The following is a 15,329-nucleotide window of genomic DNA, read 5'->3' on the forward strand; positions in this document are numbered from 1 at the left end:
CAGACAGCAGTGTCCCCCAGCTGTGTTCCTCCCACTACATTGCCTGCTTGACGATTGGGGCGCTGAACCACAACCAGCCATCAGGAAGGGGCCAGAGTCACCACCCTCCTTCCAGGGGACGTAAGGCCAGTGTCCGAGGGCTGAGCCTGGCCCTCCGTGTTCTGTGGTGTGGGGACACCAGCTACAACAACGGGGTGGCATTCCAGCACCCTGTGCAGATACCAGAGACACCTCCAGCACCCTGAGACCAGGCCCCCATGGGAGACCCAGGTTCCTTGGGAGCGCCCCTGATGGTCCCAGCCACTGTCGCATGCCATTCCCTGCACGGCTCTACAATCTACCAGACCCACCGCTGCCAACCCAAGATGGAGGGACCAGCACAGCTGGGGACTTGAGAGGGTCGGGACCCTCCCTGGAGAGCAGCCAGCTCTCCCACATGCTGAGCAAGTGCTATGCTTGTGTGAGTGTGTGCGTGCGCTGGGCTGAGGGGCTGTGGGCTCACCTATGCTCCCTTTCCACGGCTTCTCCTCCTTCTTCTCTTCAGCCAGCTGGCTGCTGGTCAGGGACGTCTGGCGGGAGTGGGTGCTGGTGGCCGCGGCGATGGATGGCACGGAGCGGGCAGGCCGTAGGTTGGCCGCGTCCGCCTTCCCTGCCTCCTTCCGGGACCGCTGCTGCAGAACCTTGATCATGGCGTCCTTCTCGATAATCTTGGCATGGAGGTTTTTAATCCTGCACCACACCAAGCGAGAGGCTGTAACCAGCAGTCGCTGGGAGGCCCAGCAGGGCCTTCAGGTCCAGCTCTGGGTCACTGACTGGAGGATGGGCTGCTCTGCTGTGGTGGAGACTGGGGACCCCCTGGAGCCGGGGTTCTCTCAGTTAGCATGACCGTGCAGAGGGGTCGGGGTGTGGGAGCAGACAGGGAGCAGGAAGAAGCCTCAGGCAGGTAGACCGACTTCTTAATGTTCTGGGTAAGTTAAGAGATGGGCAGGGAGCAGGGTGGTAGTGCAGGATGTTAAGCGCACGTGGTGCGAAGTGTAAGGATCCCGGTTCAAGCCCCCGGCTCCCTACCTGCAGGGGAGTCGCTTCACAGGCGGTGAAGCAGGTCTGCAGGTGTCTCCCCTCTCTGTCTTCCCTTCCTCTCTCCATTTTTCTCTGTGTCCTATCCAACAACGACGGTATAAATAACAACAACAATAACTACAAAAAAAAGGGCAATAAAAGGGAAAATAAATAAATGAATAAATAAAAAAGAGATGGGCAGGTTTTCTGAGAGAAAGCAACTTTTCCCACCAAAACGAGAATGAGGAAATGCCTGAGTTCTCCTCAGCCTGTGAGCTTCCCACCAGCCCCGTCTCCCAATGTGGGGGTGTCGGGGGCAGGCTGGCTGTGGGGCCCGTGGCCTGCGTGTGTGAGTTCGGGGAGGGTGGCATACAGCTAAACAAGCCCCTCCCTGTGGGCAGGGACACCCGCTGGACTCCAGGCCCTGTAGGCAGGACAGTGAGAGAGGGAGCTTCTGCTCCACTGACCCTGGCTGCACTTACCCTGCAGTGAACCCCAGGGTGGTCCCTAGTGGTCAGTCCCACTGCAGACCCACTAGGAAGACCCCGGACCCTCTGCTGAGACCCCAGGCTCTGTGGTGAGATCTCAGGCCCTGTGCTAAGACTCTAGACCCTGTGTTGAGACACTAGACTCTGCTGTGACATCAGGCCCTCTGCCGAGACCCCAGAACGTTGCTGGCTGAGCTGCCTATCTAGGCCTGACTCCTCTGAGACCCCTGCCAGGAGTGTGCATGTGTTTGCATGTGTGTGTACGTGTGTGCACAAGTGGACACACAGGCCTTACGTGAACTCCATGTCCTGGCAGCGCCGGGCGGCCTGCACCACCTCCTCATCCTCTGGCCAGGCGTGGGCCTCCAGAGAGCCCTCCCCGTAGCTGCCTGTCCTCGAGTGGTTGATGAGCGTGGTGTCCCTGCAACACAGGCACTGAATCCTCGGGCCAGCAGGCTGCCTGCCCGTCCATGGCCTCGTTCATCAGGCCGGCAGCGCTGGGCACCAAACCCGGGACCTCAAGGTACAAGCCCCAGGGACCGCGCCCAGGCCCTCGGACTCATTTCACAGGAAGAACGAGGCTGTGTGCTGCCCTTGGGACACTAGCCAAGGGGGTGATGGCACAGCAGAGTCAATCCACAGTAGTGACATCCACTGTGGGCTCCCTGTCACACAGGGGCATGGTGGTCCACACAGCCCCCTCGAGCCCATCTCTCCACTTGGAGTGGAGCACCCGCAGACCTGCTCCAGGATGTCCCCGTCAGCCTAGGACACAGCGCACCGTGACAGCATTGAGCTCCCTGGAGCACCCAAGCCCTGTGACATGTCAGTCCCTGCAGTACCCACAGCTGCTGGGGCACAACCCTCATCACAACACTGCCTGCCTCTCGGGTGGACGTACTCACACCACCTCAACGTCCAGTGACTGCCACTAGAAATGCCAGGAAGAGCAGCTCTGGGTACAAAGAGGGGGAGGCGTGAACCACTCAACACCTGCTGTGAGCAACAGGCAGGGAGCACTGAGGCCGGCCTGTCGCCCTGCTGGGCTCCTGAGCACTGTGCCCGTCCCCTGTTACTCCTGAGCCCTGCGCCCCTGTCCCCTGTTGACTCCTGAGCCCTGTGCACTGTCCCCTGCAGACTCCTGAGCCCAGTGCCCCTGTCCCGTGCTGACTCCTGAGCCCTGTGCCACTGTCACCTGCTGACTCCTGAGCACTGTGCCCATCCCCTGCTACTCCTGAGCCCTGTGCCCCTGTCCCCTGCTGACTCCTGAGATCTGTGCCCCTGTCCCATGCTGACTCCTGAGCCCTGTGCCACTGTCCCCTGATGACTCCTGAGCCCTGTGCCCCTGTCCCCAGCTGACTCCAGAGCCCTGTGCCACAGTCCTCTGCTGACTCCTGAGCCCTGTGCCCCTGTCCCCTGCTGACTCCTGAGCCCTGTGCACTGTCCCCTGCTGACTCCTGAGCCCTGTGCCCCTGTCCCCCACTGACCCCTGAGCCTGGTGCACTGTCGCCTGCTGACTCCTGAGCCCTGTGCCACTGTCCCCTGCTGACTCCTGAGCCCTGTGCCCCCTGTCCCCTACTGACTCCTGAGCCCAGTGCCCTGTCTCCTGTTGGGCTCCTAAGCCCTGTGCCACTGTCCTCTGCTGACTCCTGAGCCCTGTGGCCCTGTCCCCCACTGACTCCTAAGCCCTGTGCCCCCAGTCCCACACTGACTCCTGAGCCCTGTGCCTCTGCTGACTCCTGAGCCCTGTGCCCCTGTCCCCCACTGACTCCAGAGCCCTGTGCCCCCTGTCCCCTACTGACTCCTGAGCCCAGTGCCCTGTCTCCTGTTGGGCTCCTAAGCCCTGTGCCACTGTCCTCTGCTGACTCCTGAGCCCTGTGGCCCTGTCCCCCACTGACTCCTAAGCCCTGTGCCCCCAGTCCCACACTGACTCCTGAGCCCTGTGCCTCTGCTGACTCCTGAGCCCTGTGCCCCTGTCCCCCACTGACTCCAGAGCCCAGTGCCCCCTGTCCCCTGCTGACTCCTGAGCCCTGTGCCCCCAGTCCCACACTGACTCCTGAGCCCTGTGCCCCTGCTGACTCCTGAGCCCTGTGCCCCTGTCCCCCACAGACTCCAGAGCCCTGTGCCCCCTGTCCCCTGAAGACTCCTGAACCCTGTGACCCCTGCCCCCACTGACTCCTGAGCCCTGTGCCCCCAGTCCCACACTGACTCCTGAGCCCTGTGCCCCTGCTGACTCCTGAGCCCTGTGCCCCTGTCCCCCACAGACTCCAGAGCCCTGTGCCCCCTGTCCCCTGAAGACTCCTGAGCCCTGTGCCCCCTGCCCCCACTGACTCCTGAGCCCTGTGCCCCCTGTCCCCTGCTGACTCCTGAGCCCCGGTCCCCCGCTGACTCCTGAGACCTGTGCCCCTGTCCCCCACTGACTCCTGAGCCCTGTGTCCCCTGTCCCCCACTGACTCCTGAGCCCTGTGCCCCTGTTCCCTGCTGACTACTAAGCCCTGTGCCCCATATCCCCTGCTGACTCCAGAGCCCTGTGCACCCTGTCCTCCACTGACGCCTGAGCCCTGTGTCCCTGTCCCCTGCTGACTCCTGAGCCCTGTGCCCCCTGTCCTCCACTGACTCCTGAGCCCTGTGCCCCCTGTCCCCTGCTGACTCCTGAGCCTGTGCCCCCTGTCCTCCACTGACTCTGAGCCCTGTGCCCCTGTCCCCTGCTGACTCCTGAGCCCTGTGCCCCCTGTCCTCACTGACTCCTGAGCACTGTGCCAAGTCCCCTGCTGACTCCTGAGCCCTGTGCCCCTGTCCCCTGCTGACTCCTGAGCCCTGTGCAATGTCCCCTGCTGACTCCTGAGCCCTGTGCCCCTGTCCCCTGCTGACTCCTGAGACCTGTGCGCCTGTCCCCTGCTGACTCCTGAGCCCTGTGACCCTGTCCCCTGCTACTCCTGAGCCCTGTGCCCCCTGTCCCCTGCTGACTCCTGAGCCCTGTGCACTGTCTCCTGCTGACTCCTGAGCCCTGTGCCCCCTGTCCCCTGCTGACTCCTGAGCCCTGTGACCCTGTCCCCTGCTGACTCCTGAGCCCTGTGCCCCCTGTCCCCTGCTGACTCCTGAGCCCTGTGCCACTGTCCCCTGCTGACTCCTGAGCCCTGTGCCCCCTGTGCCCTGCTGACTCCTGAGCCCTGTGCACTGTCCCCTGCTGACTCCTGAGCCTGTGCCCCCTGTCCGCTGCAACTCCGGAGCCCTGTGCCACCTGTCCACTGCTGACTCCTGAGCCCTGTGCCCCTGTCCCCAGCTGACTCCTGAGCTCTGTGCCCCCTGTCCCCAACTGACTCCTGAGCCCTGTGACCCTGTACCATGCTGACTCCTGAGCCCTGTGCACTGTCCCCTCCTGACTCCTGAGCCCTGTGCCACTGTCACCTGCTGACTCCTGAGCCCTGTAAGCCTGTCCCCTGCTGACTCCTGAGCCCTGTGCACTGTCCCCTGCTGACTCCTGAGCCCTGTGCCCCTGTCCCCTGCTGACTCCTGAGCCCTGTAAGCCTGTCCCGTGCTGACTCCTGAGCCCTGTGCCCCTGTCCCATGCTGACTCCTGAGCCCTGTGCCACTGTCCCCTGCTGACTCCTGAGCCCTGTGCCCCTGTCCCCTGCTGACTCCTGAGCCCTGTGCACTGTCCCCTGCTGACTCCTGAGCCCTGTGCCCCTGTCCCCCACTGACCCCTGAGCCTGGTGCACTGTCGCCTGCTGACTCCTGAGCCCTGTGCCACTGTCCCCTGCTGACTCCTGAGCCCTGTGCCCCCTGTCCCCTACTGACTCCTGAGCCCAGTGCCCTGTCTCCTGTTGGGCTCCTAAGCCCTGTGCCACTGTCCTCTGCTGACTCCTGAGCCCTGTGGCCCTGTCCCCCACTGACTCCTAAGCCCTGTGCCCCCAGTCCCACACTGACTCCTGAGCCCTGTGCCTCTGCTGACTCCTGAGCCCTGTGCCCCTGTCCCCCACTGACTCCAGAGCCCTGTGCCCCCTGTCCCCTACTGACTCCTGAGCCCAGTGCCCTGTCTCCTGTTGGGCTCCTAAGCCCTGTGCCACTGTCCTCTGCTGACTCCTGAGCCCTGTGGCCCTGTCCCCCACTGACTCCTAAGCCCTGTGCCCCCAGTCCCACACTGACTCCTGAGCCCTGTGCCTCTGCTGACTCCTGAGCCCTGTGCCCCTGTCCCCCACTGACTCCAGAGCCCAGTGCCCCCTGTCCCCTGCTGACTCCTGAGCCCTGTGCCCCCAGTCCCACACTGACTCCTGAGCCCTGTGCCCCTGCTGACTCCTGAGCCCTGTGCCCCTGTCCCCCACAGACTCCAGAGCCCTGTGCCCCCTGTCCCCTGAAGACTCCTGAACCCTGTGCCCCCTGCCCCCACTGACTCCTGAGCCCTGTGCCCCCAGTCCCACACTGACTCCTGAGCCCTGTGCCCCTGCTGACTCCTGAGCCCTGTGCCCCTGTCCCCCACAGACTCCAGAGCCCTGTGCCCCCTGTCCCCTGAAGACTCCTGAGCCCTGTGCCCCCTGCCCCCACTGACTCCTGAGCCCTGTGCCCCCTGTCCCCTGCTGACTCCTGAGCCCCGGTCCCCCGCTGACTCCTGAGACCTGTGCCCCTGTCCCCCACTGACTCCTGAGCCCTGTGTCCCCTGTCCCCCACTGACTCCTGAGCCCTGTGCCCCTGTCCCCTGCTGACTACTAAGCCCTGTGCCCCATATCCCCTGCTGACTCCAGAGCCCTGTGCACCCTGTCCTCCACTGACGCCTGAGCCCTGTGTCCCTGTCCCCTGCTGACTCCTGAGCCCTGTGCCCCCTGTCCTCCACTGACTCCTGAGCCCTGTGCCCCCTGTCCCCTGCTGACTCCTGAGCCTGTGCCCCCTGTCCTCCACTGACTCTGAGCCCTGTGCCCCTGTCCCCTGCTGACTCCTGAGCCCTGTGCCCCCTGTCCTCACTGACTCCTGAGCACTGTGCCAAGTCCCCTGCTGACTCCTGAGCCCTGTGCCCCTGTCCCCTGCTGACTCCTGAGCCCTGTGCAATGTCCCCTGCTGACTCCTGAGCCCTGTGCCCCTGTCCCCTGCTGACTCCTGAGACCTGTGCGCCTGTCCCCTGCTGACTCCTGAGCCCTGTGCCCCTGTCCACTGCTGACTCCTGAGCCCTGTGACCCTGTCCCCTGCTACTCCTGAGCCCTGTGCCCCCTGTCCCCTGCTGACTCCTGAGCCCTGTGCACTGTCTCCTGCTGACTCCTGAGCCCTGTGCCCCCTGTCCCCTGCTGACTCCAGAGCCCTGTGACCCTGTCCCCTGCTGACTCCTGAGCCCTGTGCCCCCTGTCCCCTGCTGACTCCTGAGCCCTGTGCCACTGTCCCCTGCTGACTCCTGAGCCCTGTGCCCCCTGTGCCCTGCTGACTCCTGAGCCCTGTGCACTGTCCCCTGCTGACTCCTGAGCCTGTGCCCCCTGTCCACTGCTGACTCCGGAGCCCTGTGCCACCTGTCCCCTGCTGACTCCTGAGCCCTGTGCCCCTGTCCCCAGCTGACTCCTGAGCTCTGTGCCCCCTGTCCCCAACTGACTCCTGAGCCCTGTGACCCTGTACCATGCTGACTCCTGAGCCCTGTGCACTGTCCCCTCCTGACTCCTGAGCCCTGTGCCACTGTCACCTGCTGACTCCTGAGCCCTGTAAGCCTGTCCCCTGCTGACTCCTGAGCCCTGTGCACTGTCCCCTGCTGACTCCTGAGCCCTGTGCCCCTGTCCCCTGCTGACTCCTGAGCCCTGTAAGCCTGTCCCCTGCTGACTCCTGAGCCCTGTGCCCCTGTCCCATGCTGACTCCTGAGCCCTGTGCCACTGTCCCCTGCTGACTCCTGAGCCCTGTGCCCCTGTCCCCTGCTGACTCCTGAGCCCTGTGCCACTGTCCCCTGCTGACTCCTGAGCCCTGTGCCCCCTATCACCTGCTGACTCCAGAGCCCTGTGCCCCTGTCCCCAGCTGACTCCTGAGCCCTGTGCCACTGTCCCCTGCTGACTCCTGAGCCCTGTACCCCTGTCCCCTGCTGACTCCTGAGCCCTGTGCCACTGTCCCCTGCTGACTCCTGAGCCCTGTGCCCCCTATCACTTGCTGACTCCAGAGCCCTGTGCCCCTGTCCCCTGCTGACTCCTGAGCCCTGTGCCACTGTCCCCTGCTGACTCCTGAGCCCTGTGCCCCCTATCACCTGCTGACTCCAGAGCCCTGTGACCCTGTCCCCTGCTGACTCCTGAGCTCTGTGCCCCTGTCCCCTGCTGACTCCTGAGCCCTGTGCCACTGTCCCCTGCTGACTCCTGAGCCCTGTGCCACTGTCCCCTGCTGACTCCTGAGCCCTGTGCCCCTGTCCCCCGCTGACTCCTGAGCCCTGTGCCCCCTATCACCTGCTGACTCCAGAGCCCTGTGACCCTGTCCCCTGCTGACTCCTGAGCCCTATGCCCCTGTCCCCCACTGACTCCTGAGCCCTGTGCCCCTGTCCCCTGCTAACTCCTGAGCCCTGTGCATTGTCCCCTGCTGACTCCTGAGCCCTGTGCCCCCTGTCCCCTGCTGACTCCTGAGCCCTGTGCACTGTCCCCAACTGACTCCTGAGCCCTGTGCCCCTGTCCCCCGCTGACTCCTGAGCCCTGTGCCCCCATCACCTGCTGACTCCAGAGCCCTGTGACCCTGTCCCCTGCTGACTCCTGAGCCCTGTGCCCCCTGTCCCCTGCTGACTCCTGAGCCCTGTGCCCCCTGTCCCCTGCTGACTCCTGAGCCCTGTGCCCCCTGTCCCCTGCTACTCCTGAGCCCTGTGCCCCCTGTCCCCTGCTGACTCCTGAGCCCTGTGCCCCCTGTCCCCTGCTGACTCCTGAGCCCTGTAAGCCTGTCCCCCGCTGACTCCTGAGCCCTGTGCCCCCTATCACCTGCTGACTCCAGAGCCCTGTGACCTTGTCCCCTGCTGACTCCTGAGCCCTTTGCCCCTGTCCCCTGATGACTCCTGAGCCCTGTGCACTGTCCCCTGCTGACTCCTGAGCCCTGTGCACTGTCCCCTGCTGACTCCTGAGCCCTGTGCCCCTGTCCCCTGCTGACTCCTGAGCCCTGTGCCCCTGTCCCCTGCTACTCCTGAGCCCTGTGCCCCCTGTCCCCTACTGACTCCTGAGCCCTGTGCCCCCTGTCCCCTGCTGACTCCTGAGCGCTGTGCCCCTGTCCCCTGCTGACTCCTGAGCCCTGTGCCCCTGTCCCCTGCTGACTCCTGAGCCCTGTGCACTGTCCCCTGCTACTCCTGAGCCCTGTGCCCCCTGTCCCCTGCTGACTCCTGAGCCCTGTGCCCCCTGTCCCCTGCTGACTCCTGAGCCCTGTGCCCCTGTCCCCCGCTGACTCCTGAGCCCTGTGCCCCCTGTCCCCCACTGACTCCTGAGCCCTGTGCCCCTGTCCCATGCTGACTCCTGAGCCCTGTGCACTGTCCCCTGCTGACTCCTGAGCCCTGTGCACTGTCCCTTGCTGACTCCTGAGCCCTGTGCCCCTGTCCCCTGCTGACTCCTGAGCCCTGTCTCCACACCCTGTAGGCCCAGCGCCCCCAGCTCCGGCCAGCACTCACCTCTCAGCGGCTGCGGTGGCCGCGGCGTCCATGGCGAAGTGGCGGATGGTGCTCTCCTCCAGGTACTTTTGCTCCCACTTGGTCATGTCAGCCTCCAGCGCCAGAATGCGCTCCTCTTTTTCCCGCACCAGCTCCAGGAGGGCCTGTGCGTTGTACTCTGGCCCGCTGGACCCCTGGCCGTGGCCGTGCTTCTGTAGGTCAGGAAAGAGCTGGGTGGGAAACAGGTCCCGAGCCTGTAGTTCCCAGAGACACCTGGATGCAGCCATGTGCTTCTCCAGTGCCCCTGCTAGTAAGGACACCTACATAACACATTCCGATCTCCTGCATGGCTCTTCTGGGAGTGAATGGGCACTGGCCAGGGAGGCCTGGGGGCAGGGAGAGGGCAGGCTCAGGAGAGCAGACTGAGACCCTACCCTGCTCCTTCCACCTGCTGGGCCCACAGCCCCTCACCTGCTGGGCCCACAGTCCTCACCTGTGTTGCAGCCCCTCACCTGCTGGGCCCACAGCCCCCTCTCCTGCTGGGCCCACATCCCTCACCTGTGTTGCAGCCCCTCACCTGCTGGGCCCACAGCCCCTCACCTGCTGGGCCCACATCCCTCACCTGCTGGGCCCACAGCCCTCACCTGCTGGGCCCACAGCCCCCTCTCCTGCTGGGCCCACAGCCCCCTTCTCCTCTGGGCCCACAGCCCCTCACCTGCTGGGCCCACAGCCCCTCACCTGCTGGGCCCACAGCCCCTCACCTGCTGGGCCTGCAGCTCCTCACCTGCTGGTCCCACAGTCCTCACCTGCTGGGCCCACAGCCCTCACTTGTGTTGCAGCCCCTCACCTGCTGGGCCCGCAGCGCGTCCAGCTCCCTCTCCAGCCAGGTCCGTAGCCTGCGCTCCATCTGCTCTCGCTTCTCGCAGGCAGCCTGCAGCTGGGTGAGCGCCTGCTGCAGCTTCCCCACCTTCTCCACGTACGCCTGCTTCTCTCGCAGCTGCACGGAGCCAGGGGCTCGCGTTCAGCTTAGCGCCGGGGGCGGGCAGGGCGCGTGGACCCCAGAGCCCACCCTTCTTGGGGCTGGAAGGAGAGCTCACTGGGCAGTGTGCCTGCAGCCCAGGCTCTGGGGAAGCTCCCCTGTGAGGTGCCCTCCCTCCTCTGCCTCTATCTGAATGGAAAAGCCAGCCAGTTGGCCGTGAAATCACACAGGTGAAGGTCCTGCTTCTACAAAAGAGGAAAAGAATCAGTTCTCACCCCACCAGTCAGACCTAAAGGAGAAGCCCCACAGATGTGGACTCAGGGCCGATGTCCCCACAAAGGCCAAGGGCTGGCCCTGAGGGATGGGGGGATGGAGTGTCCTGGGCAAAGACCAGCCCCTCACCACAAGCAGCAACAGTCTTGCAATGTGAGTGCCCAGTGCCGCTGACCTCCTGTGTCAGTCAGAGCCCAAGGCACGGTGAGGGCGGCAGTCAGCGGCACTGGGCACTCACACCCAAGACTCTGACTGAGCACGGGGGGCAGCAGGCCGGACGCTTTGCAGACGGCAGCAGGCCTGCCCTCTGGGCTGTCCGCTCATGCTGGGGCTCTGGGAGGCCGCTGGGCCTGGCCCTGCGGGTGCCTCACCTCCTCCTCCAGCTTGATGACCCTGGCCTGTGCGTTGCTCAGAGCCTGGTCCAGGATCTCCACGTGCCGCCGCTGGTCCTCGCTCGCTGAGCGTGCCGCCGCCAGCTCCACCTCCAGCTTCTCCTTCTCTTTCAAGAACTCTTTGTCTGCGGGGAGACAGGACAGAACACCTCTGAGCCAGTGTCTCTCCCAGCAGGCCTCAGTGAGGGCAGCCGCTGGCCTCAGGTGGGCAGTGTCTGTCCTGAGAAGTGGCAGTTGGCACTGTGTTCACATCCACGCTGGGGGTGGGGGTCCACCCAGTGGGAGTCAGGGCTGTGTTCATGTCCATGCTGGGGCAGGGGTCCACCCAGTGGGAGTCAGGGCTGTGTTCACATCCACGCTGGGGGTGGGGGTCCACCCAGTGGGAGTCAGGACTGTGTTCATGTCCATGCTGGGGCAGGGGTCCACCCAGTGGGAGTCAGAGCTGTGTTCACATCCACGCTGGGGGTGGGGGTCCACCCAGTGGGAGTCAGGGCTGTGTTCATGTCCATGCTGGGGCAGGGGTCCACCCAGTGGGAGTCAGGGCTGTGTTCACATCTACGCTGGGGGTGGGGGTCCACCCAGTGGGAGTCAGGGCTGTGTTCATGTCCACACTGGGGCAGGGGTCCACCCAGTGGGCATTCAGGACTGTGTTTGTTGGGTAGTATGCCAGCTCCCCCAGCTTAAAGCTTCTGTCTCTAATCCTGCTTAACTAAGCACCGGCATGCCTGCAAGGCATTGGTCTGATCCCACTTAGAGCTGCAGTCTATTTACATAAACCACTGTTAACTAAGCACCACCCTCCCTCCAGGGCATTGGTGGTTCAGTGGTAGAATTCTCGCCTGCTCCACCCCCTCTCCTTGTCACACCCTGATTTTCACCAATCTCTTTCTTCGATCCACCCTCTCTCCGTCACACCCTGTTTCCACCCTACTTGGCTAGTATATATACAAGCTGCTTTTCTGAGTAAAATCACTTGGAAATTGCTTTCTGGCTCCAAGAGTTCCAGAGTGTATCTCCTGTGACGTTAGTGCTGCACGAGTTCCTGATCCCTCTCCCACGCAGCAGCCTAGATCGACTCCAGTTGAGTTCTCTCCAACCCAGAGAGCACTAGCTCGGGAAGAAGCACCCTCAGGCCATCCTGGCATGTGTTCATGTCCACGCTGGGGCAGGGATCCACCCAGTGGGCAGTTGGCACTGTGTTCATGTCCACACTGGGGGTGTGTCCACCCTGTAGACATTCAGTGCTGTGTCCACTGGCTCAGGGGACACACAGATGGGAGGCGGGGCCCTGGGAGCACATGGCACCCTTTCAGTCTACAGACAGAGCACTGCATCTGTGAAATGGGACAGTAGACAACACAGCACAGGGGAGCCCTGTGGCTGAGTGACCTGAGGGAGATGAAACCCATCTGCCCACAGAGAGGGACCTCAGCATGAGCATGGTGCCCACGGCAGAGTTCAGGCTTTTGAACACACCCCTCCCCACATCCACTCCTCAGCACCACCCGCCTTCATTCTCCCGCTCACGTCCACCTCGTCTTCCAGCTCTGATACACGTGCCTACAGCCTGCTGGGCAGCTCCAGGCCCAGACAGGACCCCCCACCCACCCCCACCCCAGACAGAACACGTCTTCACAACAGAGCGGACCGACCACACACACTCACGCCAGCTGGCACGGTCCAGACAAACGGCCATCAGGTGGACACCCTTGGGACTCGGCAGGCACTGGAGGCCCTGGAGAAACCCAGCAGATGTGAAAGGACTGTGCCCAGGGATGGCATCACCAGGGACCTGCCATGGGCAGGCTTCCCGTTCCCTAGTGTGGGGGCATCCCACGTGCCAGGGTGATGCTCTGGTTGGTTCTCCCTTTCCCTGTCTTGGGGTAGTAGATAAACAAAACATTCCAAGAAGTGTGAGAGAGACAAGCGAGGGAGAGAGCGGTGCCTGGCACCATGTGGTGGGCCAAAGGGGCGTCTGCTCCAGTGTGAGCCTGGCTCTGACCTGCACGAGCCCACACGGCACATGCCCACACCAGAGCCTCTCACAAGCCGCCGGGCAGAAAAACCTCCCTCAACTCAAGACTCAAGTTACAGGACGTGCTGGGAAGAGCGGATCCTTGTGATTTTATAGACAGTGGGGCCACCGCCTTTTTGTTGCTGCTGTTGCTGCTTTTGAAGAGAAGGTACAGGAGCTCAACCCCAGGCAGCTCTGGCCCATTTTTATGGTCCTCATTCATAACTGAATGTCTAGAAACTCTTCCCTTTGATAGCAGAACGTCATTTAACAGCCAGAACTAGACTCACAGACACTGGCTGAGCCCAGGGAACAGAGCCTTCAGGGCCTCCTGAGGGGGTGGAGGACGGCCCAGCATCCTGTCACATGACCGCTGTGTCCCGGAATAACACAGCAAGTCAGGGCCCATCGCTCCCACACAACCCAGGGAAGCAGGCCAGTGGCCTTTCCGGCGTTTTATTTTTGGCTTTCTTGCCTAGAGCCGACTGCCAGTTTCAGAACCAACAGTTAAGAAACTTTCCTTACACAGAAGACAGAAAGCATAAAGAGGGACGGGCCCTGACTACAACAGTGTGCTGACCCTGCTGTGTGTGCATGTGAGTGTGTGTGTGTGTGTGTGTGTGTGTGTGTGTGAGTGTGTGTGAGTGTGTGTGTGTGTGTGAGTGTGTGTGTGTGTGTGTGAGTGTGTGTGAGTGTGTGTGTGTGTGAGTGTGTGTGTGTGTGTGTGTGTGTGTGTGTGTGAGTGAGTGTGAGGTGTGTGTGTGTGTGTGTGTGTGTGTGTGTAGTGAACAGGAAAGAAAAATCCAACAAATGGAAAAGCCAGGGATCTGGACATGAACACAGCACTGACCGACCACTGGGTGGACCCCCGCTCCGCCCCCAGTGTGGACGTGAACGCAGCGCTGCCTGTCATAGAGGAGCTGCAAGTCCCAGCAGAGTACACGTGAGGAAGAGACATCGTCTCTGTCTCTGGGAGACCCAGAGGACTTGGAGCTAAGATTGCAGGAGCCCAGCGCCCTGCTTGTCAGTCAGCATACAGAAAGGTGCTGAGGGAATGACACAGAACCTACTAGAGGTGCCCGCCCGGCTGTGGATGCCCGCGGGGTCAGAGGCAGGGAGACTGACTCACTCTGGGAAGCGTAAAGCCCCTCGGCTGCTCGGTCCTCCTGTCCGTCATAGTCCCGGCTGGACAGCTGCCTGTGGGCCGTCTCCAGTCGATCTGCAAGAAGGGGGTGGCATCACACACGGGCACGGGGACCCGGTCACCCAGAATGGCAGGGCTGAGGGCCCAGGCAGGACCCCAGCACTGAGTGAGTGCCAGCAGGAAACAAAGGGCCCCCACCTGACAGGAGGAGGGCTTCAGGTGCCATGGGGGTGCAGTGAGGACAGGGGGCCTGCAAGCCCCCGATGGGGAGGCCCAGAGCCTTCAGCCCCTCAGGCCTCACACTCAGTCCAGGTTGAACTGTGACCATCAGCACTGTGGCCTTATCTGCTTTTTAATTTTTAAAAACTATTTATTTTAATTTTAAGAGAGATGCAGACAGAGAGACACAGAGAGAAATACCAAAGCACTGCTCAGCTCTGGCTCATGGTGGTATGGGGGAATGAACCTGGGACTTTGGAGCCTCAGGCATGAGAGTCTGTTTGCATAACCATTATGCTTCCTCTCCCACCCTTTAAATCTTTATTCATTGGATAGAGACAGCCAGAAATTGAGAGGAAGGGGGAGACAGAGAGACACCTGCAGCCCTGCTTCACCACTTGTGAAGTTTTCCCCTTGCAGGTGGGGACTGGGGGCTCGAACCCTGGTCCTTGCACACTATAACTCAATCAAGTGTGCCACTACCTGGCCCTGCTGCCACCTTATCTGTACAGTGAAATCAAGAACATAAAAACAGTGTGTAGTGGAGGGGAGTCGCTTCTGAGGCGGTGAAGTAGGTCTGCAGGTGTCTTTCCCCCCTGTCTTCCACTCCTCTCTCCATTTCTCTCTGTCTTACCTAACAACGACAACATCAATAACAACAATAATAAATACAACAATAAAAAAAGAAAAACAAGGGCAACAAAAGGGAAAATAAATAAATATTAAAAAATTAAACATAAAAGTGTGCAGTGGTGCACCCAGTTAATCACACATAGTACTAACTGCAAGGACCTGTACAAGAGTCCAAGTTCGAGCCCCCAGTCCCCACCTGCAGGGGGATCGCTTCACAAGTGGTGAAGCAGGGCTGCAGCTGTCTTTCTCTCTCCTGTCTCCCCCTCCTCTCTCAATGTCTCCCTGTCCTATAGAAACAAAACAAAACAGCCATAAAAGCAGTGAATAAGCAGCCCAGGTGGTGAAGAAGGGGTTAAAGCAGTGAGGTCTGCAGCACAAGGTCCTGAGTTCAGTTCTTGGCAATGCATGTGCCAGAGGGATGCTTGGGTTCTCTCCCTCTCTGACTGACAAGTAATCTCTCAACAAAAATAGCAAATAAATGCCATGTCCTTCTCTTCAAGAGTCGAAAGGACCCGGTGGAAGAGGCATCTACACAGAGCTCTGTGTCTGCTCAGGGCAGTCGGT

At 61.9% G+C, this 15,329-nt stretch overlaps 1 protein-coding gene across 3 annotated transcripts in view; it reads right to left on the minus strand.

Annotated features, from left to right (window-relative positions):
• Positions 1-15,329, minus strand: part of AMOTL1 (angiomotin like 1) — a 59,035-nt gene that overhangs the window by 2,165 nt on the left and 41,541 nt on the right. For 2 of the 3 annotated variants that reach the window (XM_060179655.1, XM_060179658.1), the window contains 6 exons: positions 13,899-13,988; positions 10,735-10,880; positions 9,959-10,108; positions 9,133-9,341; positions 1,843-1,968; positions 503-729 (listed from right to left, as the gene is read on the minus strand). In XM_060179655.1, the coding sequence (XP_060035638.1) occupies positions 503-729; positions 1,843-1,968; positions 9,133-9,341; positions 9,959-10,108; positions 10,735-10,880; positions 13,899-13,988 (948 nt within the window). The remainder of the gene's footprint in view (positions 1-502; positions 730-1,842; positions 1,969-9,132; positions 9,342-9,958; positions 10,109-10,734; positions 10,881-13,898; positions 13,989-15,329) is intronic. The other variant, XM_060179657.1, reaches the window with a different exon arrangement.

Source organism: Erinaceus europaeus, chromosome 20, assembly GCF_950295315.1.
Source record: "Erinaceus europaeus chromosome 20, mEriEur2.1, whole genome shotgun sequence".
NCBI lineage: Eukaryota > Metazoa > Chordata > Mammalia > Eulipotyphla > Erinaceidae > Erinaceus > Erinaceus europaeus.